Source organism: Triturus cristatus, chromosome 4_2 (assembly GCF_964204655.1).
Source record: "Triturus cristatus chromosome 4_2, aTriCri1.1, whole genome shotgun sequence".
NCBI classification, from domain to species: domain Eukaryota; kingdom Metazoa; phylum Chordata; class Amphibia; order Caudata; family Salamandridae; genus Triturus; species Triturus cristatus.
Window position 1 is genome coordinate 898,430,328 of NC_140586.1, and position 19,184 is coordinate 898,449,511.

The window sequence follows — 19,184 nt, forward strand, 5'->3', positions numbered from 1 at the left end:
GTGAGGGGCTCCATGAAAAGATTGAAGAGGGCCGGGGAGAGGATCGAACCTTGCGGGACCCCAAGTGTGAGTTTTGTTGGCTTCGAGAGACAGGAGTTGATTTTAATTTGTTGCGAGCGGTGTTGAAGGAAGGAGGTGAACCATTTTAGTACTGTGCCATTGATGCCGGAGCGCTTCGACATGGTCTCCAGAAGCGCTGGATGATTTCCTGTTGAATGCCGCAGATAGGTCAATAAGGATGAGTAGGCAGGCATCGCCTTCATCTAAAGCCTTGTGAATATCGTCAGACGTTGAGCATAGCTGTTTCCGTGCTGCAGCCTTTCCTGAATCCTGATTGAAAGGTGTCGAGGAGGTTGAACTCATCAATGTGTTTGTTGAGTTGGTGGAGAACGCATTTCTCCAATGCCAGGAATGGGAGGTTGGAGATAGGTCTGAGGTTGTTGAGATCATTAGGGCCAGCCTCTGGTTTTTTGAGAATGGGTGTGATTTGTCCAAGTTGAAGGGAGTCTTGGACACAGCCTGAGGTGAGAGAGGCATTGATGATTTTAGTCCAGAAAGGGGAAATGGTGTGGTTACGTTCTTTTATGAATGTGGATGGGATGGGGTCCATAGTGTGGGAGGAAGGTCTTAGGTTAGAAATTATCCTGAAAACCTCATTTCCCGACATCAGCTCAAAGTCGGACCAGTGCGCATTGTTTTTTAGCTGGAGGCAGACCTGATTGTCCTTGGTGAGAACTATTTCTGAAAGATCAGGGGTGGTTAGAGTGGGGCAGGTTAAGAGGGAAGGAGGGTTAGAGGTTTGGTTGAAGGATTGATCAATTTTCGAGACTTTATTAGTGAAGAAGGTGGCAATTTTTTCACAACGCTCATTAGGTGGCTTTGATTTCTTGAGAGGGAGTGCAGTTAGTTTGGCTTTTGACAATGTTGAAGAGTTCTCTCGGTCTGTTTTTCGCCAGATCTAGTTGGCTGCGGAAGAAACACGCCTTTTCACTGAAAATGTGTTTTTTGTATGCTTGCCGAGCTGATCTAAGTTGCGCTAGGTGTAAGGTCGAGGGGTTTAGTCTCCAGGACCTTTCCGTTTGTCTGAGTTGACGCCTTTCCTCATTCAGATCCACGTTAAACCAGGGTTTAGATTTGGTTTGCCTCAATTGTTTGAGTTTAAGAGGAGCTACTTGGTCTAGGACCTCTGTCATTTTTGAGTTAAAGTGTGTAGTGAGGTCATCAGCTGTCGATGATGAGGGTTGGAGTTGAAGATGGGCATGAATCCTGGATTCAAGTTCGGATAAAGGGATTGCTTTGATATTTCTGGTCCAGTGTTTGGGTTTGTCATCACGAATCGGTTGGTGGAAGACAAGTGCATCAATCTTGAACAGAATGAGGTGCTGGTCGGACCAGTCAATGGGAGAAATCGCTCTCAGAGAGACCAGATCATTGTTGGTAATGATCGCATCCAGTGTTGCTCCTTTGATGTGAGTTGGTTTATTGCAGAGTTGTTTGAGGTTATATATTTCAAGTAGGTTGGATAGGTTCTGGGCAGTGGAGTCTTCTGGGTCGTTCCAGTGGATAGTGAGGTCACCCAGGAACACGTCTTTAGTGTCAGTCATAGAGAACCGTGAAATTAGGTCTGTACCCATAGGGTAATGAGGGTGCCCGAGGTAGGTAACCCAGCGGGCAGACGGGCCTCCTGCACAAGTTACTCTACGGGGTATTCCCAGAGGGTAATGAGGGTGCCCGAGGTAGGTAACCCAGCGGGCAGACCGGCCTCCTGCACAAGTTACTCTAGAGGGTATTCCCAGAGGGTAATGAGGCTGCCCGAGGTAGGTAACCCAGCGGGCAGACGGGCCTCCTGCACAAGTTACTCTGAGGAGTATTCCCAGAGGGTAATGAGGGTGCCCGAGGTAGGTAACCCAGCGGGCAGACCGGCCTCCTGCACAAGTTACTCTAGAGGGTATTCCCAGAGGGTAATGAGGGTGCCCGAGGTAGGTAGCCCAGCGGGCAGACGGGCCTCCTGCACAAGTATTCCCAGAGGGTAATGAGTGTGCCCGAGGTAGGTAACCTGGCGGACAGATGGGCCTCCTGCACAAGTTACTCTGGGGGTATTCCCAGAGGGTAATGAGGGTGCCCGAGGTAGGTAACCTGGCGGGCAGACGGGCCTCCTGCACAAGTTACTCTAGAGGGTATTCCCAGAGGGTAATGAGGCTGCCCGAGGTAGGTAACCCAGCGGGCAGACGGGCCTCCTGCACAAGTTACTCTGAGGAAGTGTTCCCAGGGGGCGGCCTCTCTCCTCAGGGAGGGGCCCTCACAGGTTGACCAGTCATGATCTCACTCGTAGGCTCAACACTGGATACGCAGGGACAATGTTAGATATGGTTAGGAATGGCGATGTGTTAGTCTAGGTTAAGGTAGGCCATCCTTTAAATAATCACGACTGCTTTATGGTGTTTCTGTGGATAATTTTTGTGAAATCAGTGCAATATTATGTTTTGTGGTTTGTTATAATAAATACGGCTGGGGGTTTACGGCCCCCTAACCCAAAAGTGTTGTGCGGTATGTCGCAGTAGGGGATGCTGGAGGGCAGGTGGGGGGATCCGGGTCACTCCATGGGGATGCTGGAGGGCAGGTGGGGGGATCCGGGTCACTCCATGGGGATGCTGGAGGGCAGGTGGGGGGGATCGGGGTCACTCCATGGGGATGCTGGAGGGCAGGTGGGGGGGTCGGGGTCACTCAATGGGGATGCTGGAGGGCAGGTGGGGGGATCGGGGTCACTCCATGGGGATGCTGGAGGGCAGGTGGGGGGGATCGGGGTCACTCCATGGGGATGCTGGAGGGCAGGTGGGGGGGATCGGGGTCACTCCATGGGGATGCTGGAAGGCAGGTGGGGGGGATCCGGGTCACTCCATGGGAAGGGCTGGAGGGCAGGTGGGGGGGGATCCGGGTCACTCCATGGGAAGGGCTGGTGTTTGGCGACACCAGGTGCAGTGAACACGTGTGTAAAGCAGAGTTCACTCCAGAAGAGGACGGCGCTGGCAGCGAGGGGCAGCGCAGCACCAGCGGAAAGGCTCCTGGTGTGCAGTCATTGTTGGAGGGCAGAGAAGGGCTCAGTCTCCTGTCACCAAAGACCCTGATGAAAGCAGAGAGTGGAACCAGAGAGGAGCGGGCTGGGTTCACTACCCCACAGCCTGCTCGGGTCAGGGCAGCACTGTAGGCTGTCAGCTGATGGGCACAGAGTCAATGACACAAGGTGTCAGCAGATGGATTTCAGATGAACTACCACACTCAAGGACGTGTACACACAAAGAAGTCACATCTGTCATTACACACCACACTCACACAAACCAGGTAAGTGTCCTCTGCAGACCTCTCAATGAGGAGGGAACCTCTGCTCACAAGGCAACATGCCAGGGCCGCTGCTCACCACACAGGCGCTCTGCTCCGCGCGCCACGCAGCAACCCGGCCCTCAAATCACCACAGGGGCCCTCGGCTCACCACACGTGATGCACAGGCCCACTGCTTACCACGCAGCACGCCAGGCCCGCTGCTCACCACACAGGCGCTCTGCTCTGCTCGCCACCCAGCAACCGGGCCCTCGAATCACCACAGGGGCCCTCTGCTCACCACACATGCACAGGCCTTCTGCTTACCACGCAGCACACCGGGCCCGCTGCTCACCACACAGGCTCTCTGCTCTGCTCGCCACGCAGCAACCGGGCCCTCGGATCACCACAGGGGCCCTCGGATCACCACACATGCACAGGCCCTCTGTTTACCACGCAGCACGCCGGGCCCGCTGCTCACCACACAGGTCCTCTGCTGGCCACGCAGCGACCGGGCCTCTGGTTCACCAAGCGGGCCCCTGGCTCATCAAGTGGGCCCTCTGCCGCAACACGCAGCACACAGGCCTTCTATGCACCATGCAGCACACAGGCCCAGCAACCGACCGGGCCTCTGGCTCACCAAGCGGGCCCCTGGCTCACCAAGTGGGCCCTCTGCCACAGCACACAGGCCCTCTATGCACCACGCAGGCCCTCTGCGCACCACGCCGCACACATTCCCTCTGCGCACCACGCAGGCTCTCTGCCGCACCACGCAGGCCCTCTGTGCACTATGCAGCACACAGGCCCTCTGCGCACCATGGAGCAGGCCGGGCCCTCTGCGCACCACGTAGCACACAGACCCTCAGCGCACCACCCAGCACATAGGCCCTCTGCGCACCACGCAGCACCCCGGGCCCTCTGCACTCCACACAGCACGCCGGGCCCTCTGCGCACCACATGTTCACCATGCAGTACGCCAGGCCCTCTGCTCACCACACACCACAAGGGGCCCACAACGGTAATAATGGGGATACGTACGACAGAAAGGCCTAGAAGAACAGCATACTCAGTAACCTAACCCTGGGTAACAGTATGCTTAGTGAAGTATAAACAATGCCATAGCACACCTGGAGTATTGTATTCAGTTGTGGAGGTCACATCTGGAGTATTGTATTCAGTTGTGGAGGTCACATCTGGAGTATTGTATTCAGTTATAGAGGTCACATCTGGAGTATTGTATTCAGTTGTGGAGGTCACATCTGGAGTATTGTATTCAGTTATAGAGGTCACATCTGGAGTATTGTATTCAGTTATGGAGGTCACATCTGGAGTACTGTGTACAGTTACGACGGGCTCACACAGTACCATATCCAGTTATGAAGGTCATATCTGGAATACTGCCTGCAGTTGTCGAGGCCACACTGGAGCACTGTATCCTGTTAGAGAGGTCATGTCTGGAGTATTCTGGGTAGTTAAGGGCGCACACGGTGTAACATATCCAGTTAAGGTCACATATGGAGTATTCGGTGCAGTAATTGAGGCCACAATTGGAACATTGCATCCAGTTATGGAGGTCAGAACTGGAGTATTGTCTGCAGTTATTGCAGCCACAACTGGATCACTGGATCCAGTTCTGGAGGTCACATCTGGAGTATTGTGTGCAGTTATGAAGGGCACACAGTATCATATCCATTTATAAAGGTCACATCTGGAACATTGTCTGCAGTTATCCAGACCACAAATGGAGCACTGTATCCAGTTATGGAGGTCACAGCTGGAGTATTCTGTGTAGTTAAGGGCAGATGCAGTAACATATCTAGTTAAGGAGGTCACACCTGGAGACTTTAGTGCAGTAATTGAGGCCACAATTTGAACACTGCATCAATTATGGCGGTCACATCTGGAATATTGTGTGCACTTATCGAGGCCACAACTGGAGCATTGTATCCCGTTATGGAGGTCACATCTGGAGTATTCTGTGTAGTTAAGGGCACACAGAGTAACATATCCAGTTATGAAGGTCACATCTTTAGTATTGTCTGCAGTTATCGAGGCCACTACTGAAGCACTGTATCCAGTTCTGGAGGTCACATCTGGAGTATTGTGTGCAGTTATGGAGGTCAAATCTCCAGCATTTTGTGCAGTTACAAAGGGCACACACAGTAACATATCCAGTTATGGCGGTTACAACTGGAGTAGTGTATGCAGTTATCAAGGCCACACTATCCAGTTATGGAGGTCACATCTGGAGTTGTTTGCAGTTATGGAGGTCATCTTCATTACTGTGTACAGTTATAAAGGGTACACAGTAATTTATCCAGCTGTGGAGGCCCCATCTGGAATATTTTCTGCAGTTATCGAGGCCACAACTGGAGCACTGTATCCAGTTATGGAGGTCACATCTGGAGTATTCTGTGTAGTTAAGGTCACACACAGTAACTTATCCAGTTATTGAGGTTACATCTGGAGTACTGTATGCAGTTATCGAGGCCACAACTGGAGCACTGTATCCAGTTATGGAGGTCACATCTGTAGTATTCTGTGCAGTTAAGGGCACACACAGTAATATACAGGCATAGAGGTCACATTTGGAGTATTCTGTGTAGTTAAAAAGGGCAGAGTAATGTATTCAGTTATAGAGGTCACATCTGGAGTACTGTGTGCAGTCATGGAAGCCACAACTGCAGCACTGAATCCAATTATGGATGCAACATCTGGAGTATTATGTGCAGTTATAGAGGCCACAACTGGAGCATTGTATCCAGTTATGGAGGTCACATCTGGAGTATTGCGTGTAGTTCGGGGCACACACAGTAACATATCCAGTTATGGAGGTCACATTTGGATTTTGGGTGCCCTCATAAAGGCCTCAACTGGAGCATCGTATCCAGTTAGGGATGCCACATCTAGCGTGCTCTGTGTAGTTAAGGGCACACGCAGTGACATATCCAGATGTGGTGGTCACATCTGAATTAGTGTGTACTTGGAGACCACCACTGGAGTACTGTATCCAGTTATTTAGGTCACATCTGGAATATTCTGTGTAGTTAAGGGCAGCACACAGTAATTTATGCAGTTATGAAGGTCACATCTGAAGTACTGTGGGCTGTCATGGAAGCCAGAACTGCAGCACTGAGTCCAATTATGGATGCAACATCTGGAGTACTATGTGCAGTTATCAAGGCCACAACTGAAGCACTGTACCCAGTCATAAATGTCACATCAGGAGTATTGTGTGCTGTTATGGAGGTCACATCTCCAGTATTTTGTGCAGTTACGAAGGGCACGCACAGTAACATATCCAGTTATGGAGGTCACATCTGGGGTATTATCTGCAGTTATCGCGGCCACAACTCGAGCACTGTATTCCCTGTGGACCCTTCTACAGTATTGTGTACAGTAACTAAGGGTACACACAGTAACATAGCCATTTAGGAAGGTCACATCTGAAGTATTGTCTGCAGTTATCAAGGCCACAAGTGGAGCATCATATCCTGTTATGGAGGTCACATCTGGAGTACTCTGTGTAGTTAAGGGCACACAGTAACATCCAGTTATTGAGGTCACATCTGGCGTATTGTCTGCAGTTATCGAGGGCACAACTGGAGCACTGTATCCAGAGTTCGAGGTCACATCTGGAGTATTCTTTGTAGTTAAGGGCACATACAGTATCATATCCAGTTATGGAGATCACATCTGGATTATAGGGTGCCTTATAAAGGCCAAAACTGGAGCATCGTATCCAGTTATGGAGGTCACATCTAGAGTATTCTGTGTAGTTAAGGGCACACATAGTAACTTATCCAGATGTGGATGCCACATCTGGATTACTGTGTGCACTTGTAGAGACCACAACTGGAGCATTGTATCTATTCATGAAGGTCCCATCTGGAGTATTGTATCCAGTTATGGAGGTCACATATGGCGTATTGTGTGGAGTTAAGAGAAGAGTGCACACACAGTAACGTATCCAGTATGGAGGCCACACCCGGAGTAGTGTGTGCAGTTAAGAAAAGGGCACGCACGGAGTAACAAATCCAGTTGTGGAGGCCAAACCCAGGATGTGTATGCAGCTAAGAAGGGCACACACGCAGTAACGTATCCAGTTATGGAGCCACACCCGGAGCAGTGTATTCAGCTAAGAAGGGCATATGCGGAGTAACTTATCTAGTTAGGAGGCCACACCAGGAGTAGTGTGTGCAGTTATGGAGGGCACACACAGAGTAACATGTCCTGGTATGGAGGACACACCCGAAGTAGTGTGGGCAGCTAAGAAGAGCACACACGGCGCAACGTATCCAGTTATGGAGGCCACACCTGGAGTAGTGTGTGCAGCTAAGAAGGGCACACACAACATAACATATCCAGTTAGGAGGCCATACCCGGAGTAGTGTGTGCAGTTAGGAGAAGGGTGCGCACAGAGTAACGTGTCCTGGTATGGAGGCCACACCTGGAGTAGTGTATGCAGCTAGGAAGAGCACGCACGGAGTAACATATGCGGCTAGGAAGAGCACACAAGGAGAAACATATGCGGCTAGGAAGAGCACACAAGGAGTAACATACGCGGCTAGGAAGAGCACACAAGGAGTAACATATGCGGTTATGGAGGCCATGCCTGGCGTAGTGTATGCAGCTAAGAGCACCCAAGGAGTAACATATGCAGTTATGGAGGCCACGCCTGGAGTAGTGTATGCAGCTAAGAAGAGCACACAAGGAGTAACATATGCGGTTATGGAGGCCACACCTGGAGTAGTGTATGCAGCTAAGAAGAGCACACAAGGAGTAACATATGCGGTTATGGAGGCCACGCCTGGAGTAGTGTATGCAGCTAAGAAGAGCACACAAGGAGTAACATATGCGGTTATGGAGGCCACGCCTGGAGTAGTGTATGCAGCTAGGAAGAGCACACAAGGAGTAACATATGCGGTTATGGAGGCCACGCCAGGAGAAGGGTATGCAGCTAGGAAGAGCACACAAGGAGTAACATATGCGGTTATGGAGGCCACGCCTGGAGTAGTGTATACAGCTAGGAAGAGCACACAAGGAGTAACATATGCGGTTATGGAGGCCACGCCTGGAGTAGTGTATGCAGCTAAGAAGAGCACACAACGAGTAACATATGCGGTTATGGAGGCAACGCCTGGAGTAGTGTATGCAGCTAAGAAGAGCACACAAGGAGTAACATATGCGGTTATGGAGGCCACGCCTGGAGTAGTGTATGCAGCTAGGAAGAGCACACACGGCGTAGCATATGCGGCTAGAAAGAGCACACAAGGAGTAACATATGCGGTTATGGAGGCCATGCCTGGCGTAGTGTATGCAGCTAAGAGCACACAAGGAGTAACATATGCAGTTATGGAGGCCACGCCTGGAGTAGTGTATGCAGCTAGGAAGAGCACACAAGGAGTAACATATGCAGTTATGGAGGCCACGCCTGGAGTAGTGTATGCAGCTAAGAAGAGCACACAAGGAGTAACATATGCGTTTATGGAGGCCATGCCTGGCGTAGTGTATGCAGCTAAGAGCACACAAGGAGTAACATATGCAGTTATGGAGGCCACGCCTGGAGTAGTGTATGCGGCTAGGAAGAGCACACAAGGAGTAACATATGCGGTTATGGAGGCCATGCCTGGCGTAGTGTATGCAGCTAAGAGCACACAAGGAGTAACATATGTAGTTATGGAGGCCACACCTGGAGTAGTGTATGCAGCTAATTAGAGCACACACGGTGTAACATATGCGGCTAGAAAGAGCACACAAGGAGTAACATATGCGGTTACGGAGGCCATGCGTAGAGTAGTGTATGCAGCTAAGAGCACACAAGGAGTAACATATGCGGTTATGGAGGCCATGCCTGGCGTAGTGTATGCAGCTAAGAGCACACAAGGAGTAACATATGCAGTTATGGAGGCCACATCTGGAGTAGTGTAAGCAGCTAATTAGAGCACACACGGTGTAACATATGCGGCTAGAAAGAGTACACAAGGAGTAACATATGCGGTTACGGAGGCCATGCGTAGAGTAGTGTATGCAGCTAGGAAGAGCACACAAGGAGTAACATATGCGGTTAAGGAGGCCACGCCTGGAGTAGTGTATGCAGCTAAGAAGAGCACACAAGGAGTAACATATGCGGTTATGGATGCCACACCTGGAGTAGTGTATGCAGCTAGGAAGAGCACACAAGGAGTAACATATGCGGTTATGGATACCACACCTGGAGTAGTGTATGCAGCTAGGAAGAGCACACACGGTTTAACATATGCGGCTAGAAAGAGCACACAAGGAGTAACATATGTGGTTATGGAGGCCATGCGTAGAGTAGTGTATGCAGCTAAGAAGAGTACACAAGGAGTAACATATGTGGTTATGGAGGCCACGCCTGGAGTAGTGTATGTAGCTAGGAAGAGCACACAAGTAGTAACATATGCGGTTATGGAGGCCACGCCTGGAGTAGTGTATGTAGCTAGGAAGAGCACACAAGTAGTAACATATGCGGTTATGGAGGCCACGCCTGGAGTAGTGTATGCAGCTAGGAAGAGCACACAAGGAGTAACATATGCGGTTATGGAGGCCACGCCAGGAGAAGGGTATGCAGCTAAGAAGAGCACACAAGGAGTAACATATGCGGTTATGGAGGCCACGCCTGGAGTAGTGTATGTAGCTAGGAAGAGCACACAAGTAGTAACATATGCGGTTATGGAGGCCACGCCTGGAGTAGTGTATGCAGCTAGGAAGAGCACACAAGGAGTAACATATGCGGTTATGGAGGCCACGCCTGGAGTAGTGTATGCAGCTAGGAAGAGCACACAAGGAGTAACATATGCGGTTATGGAGGCCACGCCAGGAGAAGGGTATGCAGCTAGGAAGAGCACACAAGGAGTAACATATGCGGTTATGGAGGCCACGCCAGGAGAAGGGTATGCAGCTAGGAAGAGCACACAAGGAGTAACATATGCGGTTATGGAGGCCACGCCAGGAGAAGGGTATGCAGCTAAGAAGAGCACACAAGGAGTAACATATGCGGTTATGGAGGCCACGCCTGGAGTAGTGTATGCAGCTATGAAGAGCACACAAGGAGTAACATATGCGGTTATGGAGGCCACGCCAGGAGAAGGGTATGCAGCTAGGAAGAGCACACAAAGAGTAACATATGCGGTTATGGAGGCCACGCCTGGAGTAGTGTATGCAGCTAGGAAGAGCACCTAAGGAGTAACATATGCGGTTATGGAGGCCACGCCTGGAGTAGTGTATGCAGCTAAGAAGAGCACACAAGCAGTAACATATGCGGTTATGGAGGCCACGCCTGGAGTAGTGTATGCAGCTAGGAAGAGCACACAAGGAGTAACATATGCGGTTATGGAGGCCACGCCTGGAGTAGTGTATGCAGCTAGGAAGAGCACACAAGGAGTAACATATGCAGTTATGGAGGCCACGCCTGGAGTAGTGTATGCAGCTAAGAAGCACACACAAGGAGTAACATATGCAGTTATGGAGGCCACACCTGGAGTAGTGTATGCAGCTAGGAAGAGAACACACAGTGTAACATATGCGGCTAGAAAGAGCACACAAGGAGTAACATATGCGGTTATGGAGGCCATGTTTTTAACAACCATGAAACATCCTGATAAAGATTCAGAAGAAGAACAGAGGACTTAAACATACCAGAACATGTTCAACGAAAAAATTAAACACTGAAATAAAGGCAACAATAGAGGTACATCGAAAAGAAAGGCTTAAATCTATAACACCAGGCCTAAGCTGGGCTAACAGAATGTTTACTCAATCGCATACACTGCCATATCTGCAACAGTCACCAGCCACTCTGAAGAAGGCACAGGACAAGAGAGGGCCGAACCGCGTGTGTATCAGCCTATTGTTTCGAGTGTAAACACTGCATTCATTACAGCAATCGGAGTAGATCCTGAAGAAGGCCTAAGACAACAAAAGAGGGTCGAACCCCCTTGTTAACAAACTGTTCACTCGAGTGCAAACACTTAATTACACCAATCAGCTACAACCTGAGGGTCTAAGCTAAGGCAACAAAAGAAGGCCGGACCGTGCTACCAACTTGCTTATTCACTGCACTATGCAAACCTGGCTCACTTAATAGGAGATTCCCCTTCCCTAACAACTCCCTTTAAACGGACTCCGACAGCAAGGGCACAGCGCCATCTCATCCTACAAGGGTCGAACCTTGCATTTCTTGTGCTCATCAACTAATAAAGCGCTCTTCTGACGTGTGTCCGGACAGCCTTTGCATTGCTAGGCGCTCCGCCACCCAGTATCACCAGTACCTGCGGCCTTGCCACGCCAGTGCCCATAAGGCTGTCCATGTTGCACACCAGACCCCCTGTACACTGACAAGCAAGCAGTGCCGGCAGACCCCACTCTTTATAGGGTATAAAAACCTGCACTGGGGCGGCGAGCCTTTAATGGCCTGGCCTCACTCAGAAAGGTCACAGCTTGTAAGGCAGCATCAGGGGCGGGCATCAGAGACGGGGGCAGGAGGTGGGGGCATCAGAGGTCGAGGGCAGAGGGTGATGCCGCACACAGAGTTGAAACAGAGGTTCACTGCCAGAGTGCAGGAAGATGGAGGGTGGCTCGGCCCCTGCTGTGTAACGGGGTCCGTGTCCTTGATCTGGGTCGGAAGGGCCGGGTCCGGAGCAGTCATAATCAAACGGAGACTCAGCTCTTTAAATAACCCTATGTCACAATGCAATGACCGATTGCCAAAAAATAAGGGCGGTCCCCTAGTGCTAGGAAAAGGGGCGGGTGTTTCCATGCATTTGAACTGTGACTAGCGAGATTGAAGGTCGCTCCAATCAGGAATGAGTTCAATACCTCGACTCTGACCTACACACTTCGAGACAATCGAACAAGTCCAGGAGGTGAAGACATAAACCAAGACCAAGAGGACTGCGAGGCGGCATCTTCCGGAGTAAGCATCATTCATTTCGTTGTTCCTGTTATTTGAGTTGGCATCAAACTGCTCTAAGGTTCACCTTATTGGCCTGACTATAGATTTTCATGTCCGCGAACTCCGGAAGCTGACGGGGGATGCCATACTCGGCACCGATGGGTCTTCCCTAACGTGCCCAGACCGCGTTGACTGGGGTCTATGAAGTGTTGAAATAATGCTCCAGGTGAGAGACGGCGCCCTGTAGGGTCCTCACACCGAAAATTATAGATAATAGGCATTTCTTGTCCTGAAGAAGGTGACGACATTTTTTAACTTTCACCGAAACGCCGCGTCGACAGTTGTTTTTACTACTTTGACTTATTGGCAAGTATATTGTTTTTCATGATATCTATAAAAAGGATGAAACTGCGTTGAAATAAATCTGTTAACCTACTGTATTTGCACCTTGTCACGATTTGAATACCATGAAGGTTTTAATCCGTTTTTAATAAATAGTTTTGCATAAAATTTATTAAATGCTTTATATTTTGAGTGTATTGCTTTTCATTGCTTCACAATACAGCGATCTGAAAGTTGTTTTCGTTTCTCTTCTTCTGTTGAGTCTACCTAAATACTTTTTGGGAGAGGATTTTAACAAATGACATCACATGAACCTTACATCCATTTTGCGTATGTTAGCTATTCGGTAAATTAGGCTTGGTCTTTAACTTATGAAAAGACAATGCAATAACCGTCCATGCCCAGCTACCCCTCCTATGACTCGTTGACCTTATGCATGTCTTTGACCATGTACGACGCTCTGTCGGTTCCCACTATACAAACACCATTCACATACATACAGGGGCACAGCTTGGTCAGTAAGATGGGGGGGGGGGGGGGGGGGGTTAAGCTTCAGATTTCCCAACAATCACGCTCGCATACATTGTTAAAATACAATATGAGAAGGACACATGGGGGGCTTAAGAGGCAGAGTGGATATTTAGGGGTACTTGAAACACAATAGTTTTCACACTAGCCACGTTTTAATGGAGAGACGAGAAAGTGTGTGTTTTTGTGAGTGTGGGCTGTGAAAATCCAGCGAGAAATCAAACAGACCCATACCCGGCTGAAAGCACCTGTGCCCAACTATCCACTACAGAACACATTGGGTGTAACACCCCGAACACCCCCTCTGATGCAATGCCCCTGCATAAATACCTCAGGAAGGGGGTGCCCAGAGAACTCTGACGGGCTTTAGCAGCAGTGGAGGGCAGAGGGGCGCATCCGAGTGGACTGGCATCCGTGTTGACAGTGAGATGTCCAAAGGGGCCAGTACTTTTCAGGACCACAGTCCGCCCAATTGTCTGCGTGATTCAAATCCCTGTGATATGACAAAGCCCTTTGCAAGAGCCAGGGTGCCATCACTCCATCAATCAGCCAAGTCAACCGAGCGTGCAGCAAGAGGCCAGCATTCGTATGGGCATCGGTGTTTGGTCACTAAAGGTGGCACGGGGCTTCTAATGTTCATTCTTTTACTGCTGCCCCGTAAGAAAGTCCCTGGGCAGTAAGACCTCCGAGAAAGAGGCCAAAGATGAGCAGGTTTGATTGAGTTGGTGGGCAGCGGGCTCTGGAGCACACCCACAGCCAGCATTGTGGGGTCTTCCTTGACAGTCATCCCTGGGGGAGATGCAGACCTGCCCACTCGACGAGTGTGAATGTGTGGGGTGAGATATCTCAAGATATTGGCTGGTGCCCGGAGATGTTCCAAAGGTGAGGAGTCTGCAGGTAGAAGTATCCATCCCAATATTGCGGTTTGCGATACTCCTTGCCAATTCACGGGGCCAGCCTCCAAGCTGAAGGAAACTCTTGAAAGGAGCAGCTTTCAGAGGTTTGGCTTGTAGAGATGCCACATTCCGACCGGTAGGACTTTGAGACTGAGCGTCTCTAGACCAAGGATGTCCACTATAGGTTCAGAAGGGCTGGATCCATTCCAGATTTTCAGGATAGCCGCTTATAAATTACATAAAGAGTTGAAAAGACGGAACTCGAGTACAGGGCTAGTCCGGTTACAGACATGTTTGGAATTATATGCTGTCCATCTCACCCAGCCTCTACCTGGGAGTCTAGAAGGGGCCGACGTGGGGTGAGAGAACCCCCGGATCACTCCAGATCTGCATCTGGCAAACAAGAAGCTCAACTGTAGGAGAGTCCTGGGCCATCAGTCAGGGTCTGAGCAGAGAAACCCTGGAAGAGAACAGGAGGGGGAAAGGATCCTCTCCAAAGACCCCAACATTTACACACAATGTCAAAGTCCGTAGTAGGGGATAAGAAAGGGTACCAGGAGAGCTTCCGTCAGAAGACACCAGGAGCGCTCTTACCAGTGGAGACATATTCTAAGTCCTCGCCTTGAGTATTGTTTCTGGCCTTGGGGGTATGTGGAATATGATATCCAGATTTTGAGGCTACGTCTCAAGTACCTTCTAAAGCTCCGGATGGCACACCATGATTTTTTTGTCCGATTCTAGAGGTCAAACCTTGGGCAACTCATCCATGTCTTAAAGCCACACCCTAAGCGTTGTGCTCAATTACAGGGGGAAACAGGGAACAGTGTACCAGTTATGGGGAGCCCACCTTAAGTATCAGATCTACCGATCAAGCACCTGGCATTCGAGTTCGGTACCAGAGGCCGCAATCGGAGCCTTGTGCAGCTAAGACGGGCACGTGTAGTAACGTATCCAGTTATGGAGGCCACGATATATGCATATTCACGAGTCAAGCAACAGAAGACACTGTCACCAATCAATCACCAACGACTAAACCAACCTACCAACTCCATGAACTGCCTTCAGACAAACTGCGGAGGGCAAATCTACCAGACAAGGTAGAGTCTTCCTTGATACTGTAGGAAGAAAAATCAGCAGAATACAAAGGTTTTGTGCCTACGAAATCTAGGTATCTGCGAGCACACATCATAACCTATATTTACGTAGCAGTAGATTTCAAAGCAAATATAATAACAAAAACGGAATGGAATAATTCCCATTGCTTCCAACTTACAATTTGCCGTCGAGCTGTAGAAGAAAACCCTGTTTGTCGTATTCTGCAAAACAAAAAAAGACAACGCGTGAGAACAGGCGGATACTTACACCGCAAAAGATCAAGTTAAACGAGACAGCTATTAATGGCTTGATACATTCATGGCTAGTCATCTTCAATCTATGGATTGGCAGTCATCCCTATTATCCATCCAGCGAATTACTGATGAATCCATTCATCCCCCCCTCCGCCCCCCCTCCCCCAAGCTAAGAGAAAGGCAAGACTGAGGCATTAATTCCAACCATTTATCGCTCCAATGCTGGATTTAGACACTTCTTCTTGTCGTACAATCAACAGTGGCTTGACCAATCCATACCATCTATAGAACAGATACAAACTCATCCATTCACCTATACCCTTTAGAAGAGGAATCCTTGAGAACTCTGCAAACATGGACAGCACATTATATCTTGGAAATGGACCACAGCAAAAGAACATTTGAAACGATGCATAAAAAAGCTAAAAGGCAGAAGTAATTAAAAAAATCTTTACATGAAATCCCAAATTTAGCAGGGACATTTTTGACATTCTGGACATCTGAACTAGACAGGTTTTTGCCACTACCCAGATGCATAATCAGCAAATGTGGCAAAATTTACTAAAAACCAGCAAGCAAAGTCCTCACTGAATTGGCTGAGCCTGCTGGAGTAAGGTAGATGCTGGAGTAAGATGGTTGCTGGAGTAAGGTGGATTTCGCAGGAGACAAAGGTACTGTGAATTTAGTTCAACGTGCAGATGTGCAAAGTGCATCAGGTTCAATTGCACACACAAGGCTGGAGAAGCAACAGCGATAAGCCAGGATGCAACAGAAGACCAGGGGGAACAAGACCAAAGCACCTTCTGCTTCCTAGAGACATACTTCTGGACTCATGTGTTAGCAATTCTCAAGGTCTCATCAGGTCCCCATCTGTACCACAGTCTTTGGTCAAGAAATATGGAAGGAACACCTTCCAGCCAGGACGTATGGGACAAAGAATACATGCAGCCGCCGAAGACAGACTGGGGAGCAAGAAATACACGCAGTCAGCAGAAAGAAAGCGAAGGGGGACAGGTTGGAAGAGGAGGGCTCGGGCTTTACACCAGACTCCAGGTTTACAAATGCTAAGAGTTGTGGCTCTTTTTCTGGTTTAGCAGAAGCCCCAAAGATGGGCATTTGAGTGAAAGCTCCAGTGACCTGCTCTGCAATTTTCAACAACCAAATGTGGCGGCCTTTAAATTCCATATCCAAAAGATTTCCTTGTGTCTAGAAATGCAGACCAAGAACTCGTGATCAACCATGTCTCATCGACAGATTTCTGCTGCTGTGATACTAGCAGAGTGTCAAGTTCGCAGCCTCAGAAGCAAATTCAAGGATAACAAACTGAGAAATCAGGAGACATAGGATGCCACACTGGAGTGGCAGAACCCTACATGGGTAATAGGCCATTGCGGAGCACACAGTCAACCACAGCTGGAAGTAAGATGGGGTGAAGAAGAAAGATGGACGAAAGAACAACGATGGGACGGAAGAAGAAAGATGGGATGAAAAAAGGAGGGTGGGAGGGACGGAAAGAAATTACTGAAGGAGGGGATAAACTAAAAAGTGAATGAGGAAAGATAAATATGGAAAAAGCATGAGGAACAAAGGCATAAGAGAAGAAGAAAAAGAAGGTTCCAAGGGGACGGGCAGAAGAAAAGCAGAAATGAAGAAGGAAAAAAAACAGATTGACCTGTAAGACATACATTTGAACCTGAGCACAGGCTTTCAATACCTCCATGATGCTCCCCCCTTTGTCCACCTTAACTGCTGTTCCCCGGGGGCTTGTTACAAATAAAAATGTTACCCACCGGAGTCAAGTGGTCGTCTAGTAAGTCTCTTACACTGTCCCATCAGAGACAACTCTTTACCTGACCTGTGCTTGCCCACCAGAGTCAAGGGGTCCTCTAGTAAGTCTCTTACACTGTCCCATCAGAGAGAACTCTTTACCTGACCTGTGCTTACACACCGGAGTCAAGGGGCGTGAGCAAACAAATGCAAACAGTTCTGGCTGACCGTGGCGTCGCGTGCCACCTACAGTATCGAAAAGACCCGCAAACAGTACCTTTTAGAAATGCAGGGCGTTGGCGACCTCTCGTTGAGCTTCCGAAAGCACGGCGTCTGCAGGCGTCGGTTCCGGAGGTCGGTGCAGGAGTCGTCGGGGCCCTTGAAGTCACACACGTTGCAGATCGTTCTCCTCTCTGTAGGAGTCAGGAGCGCTGGCGTCGGCAGGCATTGGGTGCAGCGGTGCGACGTGAAGTGGCGCGGCATGTGGTGCCTCCAGGTCGCAGTGTGAGCAGCGGCTCGGTGGCGGCATCAGATGGCGTCATCGGTGAGACCAGGGTCGCGGTGATGAGTGAATGCGGTGCTCGTCACGGTGCTGGCAGGTCGCGGTGCAAGCAGTGGCGATGCGTTGCTGAAGCGCTGTTTTATGCTGACAAACTGGAGTTGATGGTGCTGGCGTCAGTAGGCCAAGGCTGCGGTGCGGGATGAGGGCGGTGCATTGTATAACTTTACGAGCGGTGCCCTCGAACCACGGTGCAAGCAGCGGCGTCGATTTCAGCGTGGAGCTGTGTCGTCGGGATACCAAAGCATCGTCATGAAGCGAGGCGGTGCGGAGCACGGTCACCACAGGTCGCAGTGCGAGCAGCGATTCGGTGGCGGCATCAGCTGGTATTGTCGGTGAGACCAGGGTCGTGGTGCGGTGTTGCCCTCCGCGGTGCCTTCAGGACACTGAGTCGGCACCGTCGCCGGGTTGCTTTTTCTTCTGTTGCAGCACAAAACTCACAGTCCCCAGTGCTGAGGGCAGAAGCACTTGAAGTCTTTCCTGAGACTTCTTGAACAGGGGGCAAGCTCTACCTCAAGCCCTTGGAGAAACCCACAAAGTAGATTGCAGAAAGTTCAGCTCAGTCCTTTCATTGCCCAAGACCGAAGCAGCCACTGCAGGCCAACACAGCAAAGCACACAGAAAAGTGGTAGTTTCTCCTCACAGCTTCTCCGGCTCTTCTTCTTGGCAGTCTACTTGGTCCAAAAGAGTTCTAAAGTTCAGGGGTCTGGGCCCCAATATTTATATCCCAAAATTCTATGATCTCTTAGGCAGAGAGTTTCTGTGCCCAGACAGAACCAGTTCTGCCTTCTCTGGTGTGACTTCCTAGCTGGAGGTGGACACGGCACGGTCTGAGGTAGACCAGGCCCTTTGAGGAGCAAGGAAATCTCCTCCTAGTTCCCCAATTACAGCCCAGGTCTATTCAGCCCTTTCCTGACCCACCTAGACTATCTGGAGCCACTCTTGCTCCCCAGCCTTCTGTCATCCAAAACCCAGAGAGGCAATCCACATTCCAGCAGAGGCACACGAGATGACGGAGCAAGAAAATAACTACTTTCTAAAAGTGGTATTTTCAAACACAGAATGTAAAAATCACCTTCACTAAAAGATGCATCTTTAGATTGTGAGTTCAGGCACACTAAACTTTGTTTTTCTACCCAATTCCCTGGGCCAGTTATGTTTATAAGATGTTATAAACATACTCTCCATTCTGTCCTATGGGGAACAGGTAGCCTTGCAATAGTGATAACGAATTTGGCCGTAATTCACTATCAGGACATGCCACACACACCAGGGCATGTCCTACCTTTCACATACACTGTACCCTGCCCACAGGGGTACCTTGGGCCTAACTTAGGGGTGGCTGACATGTAAGAAAAAAGAAGGTTAGGGACTGGCAAGTGTGTGCACTGGCCAAGTCGACATGGCAGTTACAAACTGCGCGCAGACTCTGCAATGGCAGGTCTGAGTTACCTTTGCAGGGCTACTCACGTGGGTGGCTCAATCAGTGCTGCAGGCCCACTAGTAGCATT

General features: G+C 49.8%; 1 protein-coding gene across 14 annotated transcripts in view; it reads right to left on the reverse strand.

Annotated features, from left to right (window-relative positions):
* ST3GAL3 (ST3 beta-galactoside alpha-2,3-sialyltransferase 3) overlaps positions 1-19,184 on the reverse strand; it is a 1,226,061-nt gene that overhangs the window by 567,789 nt on the left and 639,088 nt on the right. For all 14 annotated transcript variants that reach the window (XM_085602933.1, XM_085602932.1, XM_085602940.1 and 11 more), the window contains one exon: positions 15,272-15,314. In XM_085602933.1, the coding sequence (XP_085459059.1) occupies positions 15,272-15,314 (43 nt within the window). The remainder of the gene's footprint in view (positions 1-15,271; positions 15,315-19,184) is intronic.